Source organism: Theropithecus gelada, chromosome 10, assembly GCF_003255815.1.
Source record: "Theropithecus gelada isolate Dixy chromosome 10, Tgel_1.0, whole genome shotgun sequence".
NCBI classification, from domain to species: domain Eukaryota; kingdom Metazoa; phylum Chordata; class Mammalia; order Primates; family Cercopithecidae; genus Theropithecus; species Theropithecus gelada.
The window spans coordinates 71615096-71625642 of NC_037678.1; the positions used below are offsets into that span (position 1 = coordinate 71615096).

General features: G+C 49.9%; 1 protein-coding gene across 1 annotated transcript; it reads left to right on the forward strand.

Annotated features, from left to right (window-relative positions):
- Positions 1-225: 225 nt before the first annotated feature.
- Positions 226-3573, forward strand: ZCCHC3 (zinc finger CCHC-type containing 3). The gene has a single exon (XM_025400366.1). The coding sequence runs from the start codon at positions 858-860 to the stop codon at positions 2064-2066; it is 1209 nt and encodes a 402-aa protein (XP_025256151.1). The 5' UTR covers positions 226-857; the 3' UTR covers positions 2067-3573.
- Positions 3574-10547: the final 6974 nt, after the last annotated feature.

Genomic DNA, 10547 nt, shown 5'->3' on the forward strand with positions numbered 1-10547 from the left:
CTGCCTCCTTATCTGTAAAATGGGCATAATTACGGCATCGTTTTTGGAAGATTCCATGTAATAAAGTCTGAAGTGTGCTTAACACAGTACCGGGAACGTAAGAAGCACTCATACTTCATCCTAAGTACGACGGAGGTCTTTTCAAAAAAGTAAAAATAATGCAATATGACTTACTTGGAAATGTATCAAAAAATAAAGACCGATGAATGGACCGAGGTGTAGTGTGATAAAACAGAGTAAAATTTTAATGATAAAAAGTCAATGCTAAAATGTTCACTGTAAAACTTTCAACTTTTCTGCTTGAAAATGTGCATAATCCGACGTGGGAAAAAATAATGCATTGCAGTCAGTTCTGGGGAAAAGGAAAGCTAAGTTTTAATTTTGCTATTGTTTTTGCTTTTTTAACAGAAAAAGTACAAAGAAAACAACACAATGGGGGAGATGTTTCTGAATTCGTCCCGCCTGTGGGCTGTGGGCCGTTAGCAAAGCTGCTTGCATGAAATCATCGAGCACCGCTTGCGAAATGTCAAATCCTCGAGAGCGAGGCCGGAGGCTGCCAAACCCGCGCTGGGGAAAGGGACGCCTCCGGGCGCCCCATCCCTCTGCGGACGGAGGTGAGGTTGGAGCGAGCGCTGGCGGAAGAGAGGCTCAGCAGTTACCAGGGGGTGCAGAGCCGGCGCTGGCCAATATGCGCCGCATGTGAATACCTTTGAGGGAGCGGCGGGGGAGGGTAGCGTCAAATTTCAAAAAAAAAAAAAAAAAAAAAACCCAAACCCCCACAGCCCCGGCGGGCGGGCGCGCGCGATGGGCGCCCTTTGGCTGCGGGAGCGAGTGGAGGATGCTGGGAAGGAGGTAAAATGGCCACCGGCGGCGGCGCGGAGGAAGAGAGGAAACGGGGGCGGCCGCAGCTTCTGCCCCCCGCGCGGCCCGCGGCCCGGGGCGAGGAGGCCGAGGGCGGCCGCGAGAAGATGGGCTGGGCCCAGGTGGTAAAGAATCTAGCCGAGAAGAAGGGCGAATTCCGCGAGCCGCGGCTACCGCGGCGGGAGGAGGAAAGCGGCGGCGGTGGCGGGAGCGCCGGGGTCGGCGGCCCAGCGGGCCTAGCGGCGCCGGACCTCGGCGACTTCCCACCTGCTGGCCGCGGGGACCCGAAGGGCCGCCGGAGAGATCCTGCCGGCGAGGCGGCGGACCCCCGCAAGAAGAAGGGAGCTGCGGAGGCGGGCAGGAGAAAGAAGGCCGAGGCGGCAGCGGCAGCCATGGCGACCCCGGCCAGGCCCGGCGAGGCCGAGGACGCGGCCGAAAGGCCCCTCCAGGACGAGCCGGCGGGGGCGGGCCCGGGCAAGGGTCGCTTCCTTGTCCGCATCTGTTTCCAGGGAGACGAGGGCTCCTGCCCGACCCGGGACTTCGTGGTAGGAGCGCTTATCCTGCGCTCCATCGGCATGGACCCGAGCGACATCTACGCGGTTATCCAGATCCCCGGCAGCCGCGAATTCGACGTGAGCTTCCGCTCGGCGGAGAAGCTGGCCCTGTTCCTGCGCGTCTACGAGGAGAAGCGGGAGCAGGAGGACTGCTGGGAGAACTTTGTGGTGCTGGGGCGGAGCAAGTCCAGCTTGAAGACGCTCTTCATCCTCTTCCGGAATGAGACGGTGGACGTGGAGGACATTGTGACCTGGCTCAAGCGCCACTGCGACGTGCTGGCCGTGCCGGTGAAAGTGACCGACAGGTTTGGGATCTGGACCGGGGAGTACAAGTGCGAGATCGAGCTGCGCCAGGGGGAGGGCGGGGTCAGGCACTTGCCAGGGGCCTTCTTCCTGGGGGCCGAGAGGGGCTACAGCTGGTACAAGGGGCAGCCCAAGACATGCTTTAAATGTGGTTCCCGGACCCACATGAGCGGCAACTGCACGCAGGACAGGTGCTTCAGGTGCGGGGAGGAGGGGCACCTGAGCCCTTACTGCCGGAAGGGCATCGTGTGCAACCTCTGTGGCAAGCGAGGACACGCCTTTGCCCAGTGTCCCAAAGCAGTTCACAATTCCGTGGCAGCTCAGCTAACCGGCGTGGCCGGGCACTAAACACCCGCCTGCCTGCCAGGGTGAACACACAGCCAGCTTACCCCTCTTAAGTGCCAAAACTTTTTTTTAAACCATTTTTTATCGTTTTTGAAGGAGATCTTTTTAAAACCTACAAGAGACATCTCTCTATGCCTTCTTAAACCGAGTTTACTCCATTTCAGCCTGTTCTGAATTGGTGACTCTGTCACCAATAACGACTGCGGAGAACTGTAGCGTGCAGATGTGTTGCCCCTCCCTTTTTTAAATTTTATTTTCGTTTTTCTATTGGGTTTTTGTTTTGTTTCTTGTACTTTTTCTCTCTCTCCCAGCCCTCCCCGCCCCATACCTTGTCTTCCCCTGGATTTTCACCCTTTGGGCTGCCTTGCTCATCTTTATGCCCCAGCACTAGGTACGGGGCCCAACACGTGGTAGGCACTCCATCAGTGTTTGCTTAATTGAAAACATTGTTGACTGTGGCTTCTATCAGAGTGTCTACCTTTTGCAGCTCTTCCCCTCCCTCATTTAATTTGCTGCTTTTAATCTACGTGGTCAGAATTTGTGAAACCAGTGTTGTTAGAAGTGTATATAATCTGAATCAATAAGCTCTGAATGGTGGCCAAGGGCCTCTCTTTATGGCACAAAAATGCATGGACTTCATGACAGCTCTTTTGGTGGCTCAGAAGCCATTTTTCATAGAATCATGGAATCTAGAATATTCCTGCTGGAAAGAACCTGAGAGTTGGTTTAGACCAATTCCCTGGTTTTCCAGCAGATGAAACAGGCCCAAAGAGGTTAAATGACTGGGTGAAAATCACATAGCTGTCTGGTGCCAGAGCCAGCCTATAGTAGAGTCCCCTGACCCCAAGCCCGGTGCTCATTCCACTACCTCTCACACTTCACAACAATTTCCTCAACACTTGAGGGCCCAGAAAGTCTGATCTCTCCAGAATGTTGAGCCCAGAGGAATGCTGAGAAATCATCTGGAGGAGGGAGCAGAAAGAGAAGGTTTTAAGGAGGGGTTTTCTGAATACTTGGGAGATACGGAAAGGACCAAGGAACACACTCCAGAGTGCATGCGTTGCTCCCTGGGGCACCACTTCTGGATTAAAGTGTGCCAGGTCCTTTGGAGGCCCTACCCCTTCCCCATTCATTGTCACCAGTGAGAAATGGGGGTGACCCTGTGTAAAGAAACCTACCAAAGGTTTACATTTGCACCTTAGCCTCAATAACTAGGAACCCTAGAGAAGCAGCTAGCTGGAGCTCATCTGCAACTCCTGACTCAGGAGAAAGATGGATTTTAACCCAAAATTATGAGTGAGCTGTTAAGTCTAAAATGTACTTGGGAGATAGGCCAAGCGAGAGGTCATGGGCCAACTAAGTGTTATCAAGTAGAAAAGACAGTACACTGCTTTTCTTTTAGTGTTTGCTTTTCCTTTGCTATATGTTTTGCTATTTCCTTGTGGCTTAGAATGTAAAATTGATTGTTAAAAATTTGTTCTGAATAAATATTTATCTTTTGTATTGCTAACACTGGTGCACTATTTCCTTTCCAAGTGTTAGATGCACAGTTACCCAGATCCAGACCATATTTCAATCCCAGTTCCCCTACACTCCATTTGTTTACCCTGCTAAATTCATTTCCCACCCCTGGAGGCAACACTTAGCACCTACTAAGTGCCGGTCCCTTTGCATCACAATCAGTTAGCACACTGTTAAAACAGGTTTTAAGTCCTAATACAGCTCCAAGAAATCAGAATCACCGTTAGAGGAAGTGAAACATTTTAGTTAATCATCAAGCAATTCTGATGGGCAGCCAGGTTTGAGACCAGAGTGTAAGATATGTGAGCTGAACCCGCCCTCAGGGAGATTACAGACCTGTGGGAAAGAGGGAAGTGGCTTGCCAGCTTCCTGGTCTTTCTGTTATTGTAAGCGCCGTGGATGGGATGCAAAATATTCTTGGGTTCTGGGAAAATGCCATTTCTTCCAGCTGTTGAAAAAGAGAAGGGGGGATCCAGGGAGCTGACTTATCCAAGTTAGCCCCCCCGGAGACTGGGTCTGCAGGCAGAATAGGGTCAAGCTCTCTGGACTTTGGGTCCAGTACCCTGCAGACCCCAGGTACAATCCTCTGACGGATTTTCCAGCTGGTGATGTTAGGATGATCTGATCCTAAGAGTTAAACATTCCCAGTATATTGACTCTCAGACTCAGTGATTTGAGGATATTTCCAGAGCTGATCTGGAGTTGGGACCTGGTAGGCTCTTGGGAATCCTGTCTTTCAGAGCCAGTTCAGCCCCTCTCCTTGTCTCCCAAAGCAAGCAGACTCTCCTCTTTCCCTCCCTTCCATCCCTCTTTCCCGTCTTTGCCAGCAGTTTCCCTCCGTCTCACAGAGCTGGAGGCCAGGGGCCAGGAGAAAGCCTGCATTCACCATGCTCTCCACCCCGTTCCTCAAAGCAGGCACTGTGCCAGGGAGCCTCCTAGAAGGAACCTTCCCTCTCCTGGCCCCATCCCCCCACTCTCCAGGAGGGAGCAGAGGAAGAAACTGTTTCCCTGCCCATCCCCCACAGGATCTGCTTCAAGGCCTCCTGCCTGGTGGCCCAGGGACAGCCAGGGACTGGAGCTGAACAAACTTCCCCCAGCTTCCTTTCCTGATCAAGCAGCCCTCAAATTACAATTCTTCACTGTGTTTGGGCTTCTGGAAAGTGTGTAGAGATGCCCGGACTGAGGCTGATTGAGTAGAGGACACTGAATCATTCAACTTCAACAAATACTGAGGGCATTAGAGCTGGGCCCCATGCAAGGCCCTCTCCATAGGCTGCCTTGAGCAACACAGTGCGCTTGCAATGGAAGGTACAGATAAGTAACAGCAGGCAATGTTTACAATCATATATTTAACAATTTTTTTTTTTTTTTTTTTGAGACAGAGTCTCACTCTGTTGCCCAGGCTGGAATGCAGTGGCATGATCTTGGCTCACTGCAACCTCTACCTCCCGGATTCAAGCGATTCTTGTGACTCAGCCTCCCAAGTAGCTGGGATTACAGGCATGTGCCACCACGCCTGGCTAAGCTTTGTATTTTTAGTAGAGATGGGGTTTCAGCATGTTAGCCAGGCTGGTCTCAAACTCCTGATCTCAGGTGATCCACCTGCCTCAGCCTCTGAAAGTGCTGGGATTACAGGCGTGAGCCACCGCGCCCGGCCAACATTTGTCCTGTATAGAATTGTCTGAAGTAAAAGTTTCCCTAGAAGAGAAAACATCTTGCTGAAACCTGCAAGATGAGTAAGAACAGGCTAAGAACGAAGAGACACCCAAGCAGCAGAAATAGTAGATGTAGAGACCTGGAGGCCAGAGAGCACACAGTGCGTTTGGACTGGCTGAGAGGCAGGGGAAGATGTGGTTGGGAGAAAATGCCGAGAAGAGGTGTCACAGGGCTTACCAGCCATATTTAAAAACGTGGATTTTGTCCTCAGAGCCTCCATTCTGGCCTCCTCCCTTCCATTCATTCTTTCAACACATGCCTGTTGAGCACCAACTCTATAGGGGCCTTTTCTAAGCAATGGAACACAGCATTGAGCAGGATAATCAAGTCCCTGGGGCTCAGATTCTAGAGTCACACAAATACATAATTATAGATGATGATGATGCACTAAAAGAAACATAAAGGGTGAGATCCCTGTTTAACAAGGAAAGCTGATCCAGTCTTAATGGTCAGGGATAACTTCCCAGAGAAAATGTTTGAACTGAGATGGAAAGGACATATAAGGAGTTAATTGAGAGATAGGGCTGAGGGTTAAGGGATAGCAAGGGTATTAACCTAGGCCAAAAGGATAGCAAGTAAAACAACCCTATAGTGGGAGGAGGCATGACCAGTTCTAGAGACTAAATGAGTCAGTCTGAATTTGGAAACAGAAACCACTCTAGCTGTTGAAGAAAATGTTGGTCCCTAGGCTGGGTATTAGGAATGACTCCTAGAACACCATAGAACTGACCTGCCAAGGCAGTTACTACCTCTCGCAGTCAGAAAGACAGAAGCCAGGAGGCCACCACTGGAAAGGCTGAGCATGAGGACACAGTGGTGAAGCTGCTACCCAAAGACAGGATCCTGGGATCAGAAAGTCACTGCCAATGCCACTGGCAGGACAATGAAATGCCAAGTCCTTTCCCTGCCTCTACAAAGCCAGGGACTGTGCACTACTGTCTCCACAACCATGTTTACAAGTAAAAACAGCCCAAACCATCTGGCTTACTTCTGCCTCCCTTCCATCTTTTATGCAAATACATCTAAGTGCTAGAGCCCGAGCTGCAAGGGAGTTGGGAGATGTTTTAGCTTTCTAGCATCTGTAGCATAGGAAGGCATATAGAACGGGGATGGGTGCTGTCTGTCAAAAGACAATATCCAGCACAACAAATGTGACTGCAATGCAGAGAAGGAGAGGAGATTGTGGGGGCATCCGGTAGGCCATGTTAAGATTGTGGGTCTAAGAACAATGCACCATTGAAGGACTTGTAAGCAAGACAGTAACATGATTAGATTGGTTATGTTTTACAAGTATCATTCAGGGTGGTTGGTGGAGACTGGGTCAGAGAAGAGCCCAAGTGGAAATACAGTATAGTTATCCCAGGTGAGAGATGAGGACATCTTAGGTATGGAAGGTGGAGATGGACGGAGAGAAACAGCAGGGTAAAGAGATCTTTCGGAGTTTAAGTCAACAAGATTTGGAGCTATATTTGACATGGGCTGGGAGAAAGTTAAGTACCAAGGATGATGCCCAGATTTCTAACTTCTGCAGTTGGATGGACGGTGGGGCTTTTCCCTGAGATGCGAAACAGAGGAGAAAATCCAAGTTTAGGGTGAAGGGCTTGAATTTGATTTTGGATATATTGGGTTTAATGTCTCCATAGAGGGTATCTAAGAGGAGATGTGGAGTAGGCGGTTGGACACACACAGATCTTACATTCCTAGGAGAATTCTGGCCCTGAGAAATAAACAGAGGAGTTGTACAGCCATGGCTTTCAAACTGTTTCATCACATCCCACAGTAAGATACTATTTTACATTGCAGCCATCATACATATGCATGTGTGTATTTATATCTAAATCTGAAATAAGCTTCCTCAAACAATATTTACCCTGTGCACGATGCACTTTGACACTTTCTATTCTGTTGCTTCATCATTTTGTCAATGCTTATATGACGCGTTAAACTGATTTCACACTCTCCTAATGGGTCAAGAGAGAAAGCAGAAGGAAGGATTATACCAACTAAGATTGTGCCTCGAGCAACTTTGACACACAGTTTTCCCTGATGGAAATGGAGATGGTGAAAAACTAGTAAGGGACAGCCAGAAAGGGAGAAGGAAAACAAGAACGTGCAGAGACACATAAACCAAGGGAGGACATTTCAGGTGGGAGGGGTTAACAACTGTGTCGAGGGCTGCAAGAGATCAAGTAAAATCGGCTCGAAGAAATGTCAACTGAGGCCGAGCGCAGTGGCTCATGCTTGTAATCCCAGCACTTTGGGAGGCCGAGGCGGGTGGATCACGAGGTCAGGAGTTCGAGACCATCCTGGCTAACACGGTGAAACCCCGTCTCTACTAAAAATACAAAAAATTAGCCGGGCGTGGTGGCGGGCGCCTATAGTCCCAGCTACTCAGGAGGCTGAGGCAGGAGAATGGTGTGAACCCAGGAGGCGGAGCTTGCAGTGAGCCAAGATTGAGCCACTGCACTCCAGCCTGGGCGACAGAGTGAGAGTCCATCTCAAAAAAAAAAAAAAAAAAAATGTCAATTGAGATCAGAACTGAAGAGTGCTCTAGGATTGAGTAGTGTGGAGGTTATCAACAAGGGCCTTTTAGAAGAAAGTGATGGGGGCAGATTAAGGAGCAAATGATCTTTCTAAGATGTCAGTCTAGCACGCTGACCATTTTATTCCCATGTCACATCCTCTGGGAATCCCTCATGCCCTTGGAACTCAGCCTGGCCCGATCCCTTTCCAACCTTACTCTCAGCCAGATTGCCCATTAGATCCCTTTATGGCAACTCCAGTTACGGCTGACAAACAGCAACCAGAAAGAATTTTGGAGTATAGAGTGCTACAAGACCAAGCTAAGGGGCCGGTGCAATGGTTTACACCTATAATCCTAGCACTTTGGGAGGCTGAGGCGAGTGGATTGCTTGAGGTCAGGAGTTCAAGACCAACCTGGCCAACATAGTGAAATCCTGTCTCTACTAAAAATACAAAAAAAATTAGCCAGGTGTGGTGGCATGCACCTGTAGTATCAGCTACTCAGGAGACTGAGGCAGGAGAACTGCTTGAACCTGGTAATACAGGAAGGGAAGTGCTCGGAAGGGAAGGGCACAGTCCCTTTAAATGACACGGAAGGGAGAAAGAGCGTGGTCCCTGGCTAGGGCTCCATCCCAGCCTGTGCTCATGGACCTAGGTGAGGACAGGCATTTTTGTTTTCCTGCCCAAATGTTGCATTTCCCAAGACCACCCCGGCCTGCCATATCCCCATCCCGTGCCTATAAAAATCCTAGCAGGCAGACACACAGGTAGCTGGACAGCTAGAGGAGCACATCAGTAGAGGAACACACAAGCAGCTGGACGTCAGAGGAATGCACCAACAGGCAGCGGCACACCAGCATGCCACAGGCCACCGACCAGCAGAACGATGCGGAGTTTGGCTGGAGCAGTCGGAGGGGAGTCTGGGCCAACTCCAGGGGAAAACCTTCTCACTCCATCCCCTTCTGGCTTCCCCCACCTGCTGAGAAATACCTCCACTCAATAAAACCTTGCACTCGTTCTCCAAGCCCAGGTATGATGCAATTCTTCTGGTATACCAAGGCAAGAACCCGGGATACAGAAAGCCCTCTGTCCTTGCAACAAGGTAGAGGGTCTAATTGAGCTGGTTAACCCAAGCCACCTATAGACAGCAAAGCTAAGAGCATACGGTAGCACAAGCCCAGTGGGGCTTCAGGAGCTGTAAACATCCACCACTAGACACTCATGGGGTCGGAGCCCCACAACCTGCCCGTCTGTATGCTCCCCTAAAGGCTTGAACCGCGGGACACTGAAGAAGCAAGCCACTCCCCTGTCATACGCCCTGGGACGGGGACAAGGGAACTTTTCCCGTTTCAGTGGGAGGCAGAGGTTGCAGTGAGCCCAAGATTGTGCCACACTGCACTCTAGCCTGGGCAACAGAGCAAGACTCCATCTCTAAATAAATAAATAAATAAATAAATAAATAAATAAATAAATGGACCAAGCTAAGGGTGAGGAGGGGTCAGATCATGCTGAGTTGAGGGTGGGGGCTCCACAGGAGTGAAACAAACGGCTGTACAAAGGCACTGATACATACAGCCCCATTTGCTGGCTTGTCAGTGTGACTAAGATTTGGGGTAAGACATAGTACAAGAAAATGTTTGTTTGTTTGTTTTGAGACGGAGTCTCACTCTGTCGCCCAGGCTGAAGTGCAGTGGCGAGATCTTGGCTCACTGCAAGCTCCACCTCCGATGCTCACACCATTCTCCTGCCTCAGCCACCGGGGTAGCTGGGACTACAGGCACCCACCACCACGCCCGGCTAATTTTTTGTATTTTTTTAGTAGAGACGAGGTTTCACTATGTTAGCCAGGATGCTCTCAATCTCCTGACCTCGTGATCCACCCACCTCCGCCTCCCAAAGTGCTGGGATTACAGGCATGAGCCCCCGAACCCAGCCAATAAACACAGATATATTATGGAACAGAATGTAAACTTTGAAGTTTTATTTTTATTTATTTATTTTTTTGAGACGGATCCTCACTCTGTCGCCCAGGCTGGAGTGCAGTGGCGTGATCTCGGCTCACTGTAAGCTCCACCTCCCAGGTTCAAGCCATTCTCCTGCCTCAGCCTCCCGAGTAGCTGGGACTGCAGGCGCCGGCCACCACACCCGGCTAATTTTTTGTATTTTTAGCAGAGACAGGATTTCAGTGTGTTATCCTGGATGGTCTTGATCTCCTGACCTCGTGATCCACCCGCCTCGGCCTCCCAAAGTGCTGGGATTACAGGCGTGAGCCACCTCACCCTCCTGCAGAATTTTAAATAAAATATGACTTTTTTTTTTTTTTTTTTTTTTTTTTTTTTTGAGGCAAGGTCTCACTTTGTTAACCAGGCTGGAGTGCAATGGCTCACTGCGTGCCTCACTACAGCCTCCAACTCCTGGACTCAAGTCTGCCCCAGCCTCCTTCATAACTGAGACTACAGGCACGCACCACCACACTCAGCTAATTTTTTCTCTTTTGTCTTTGTTTTTTGTTTTTTTGTTTTTTTGTTTTTTTGTTTTTTTGAGACGGAGTCTCACTCTATTGCTGTGGTGCAGTCTCGGTTCACTGTGACCTCTGCCTCTCGGGTTCACTGTGGATATATCCCCTACCAGGATATATCCATCACTGTGCCTGGCACAGCCTCAGCCTCCCGAGTAGCTGGGACTACAGGCACCCGCCACCAGGCCCAGCTAATTTTTTGTATT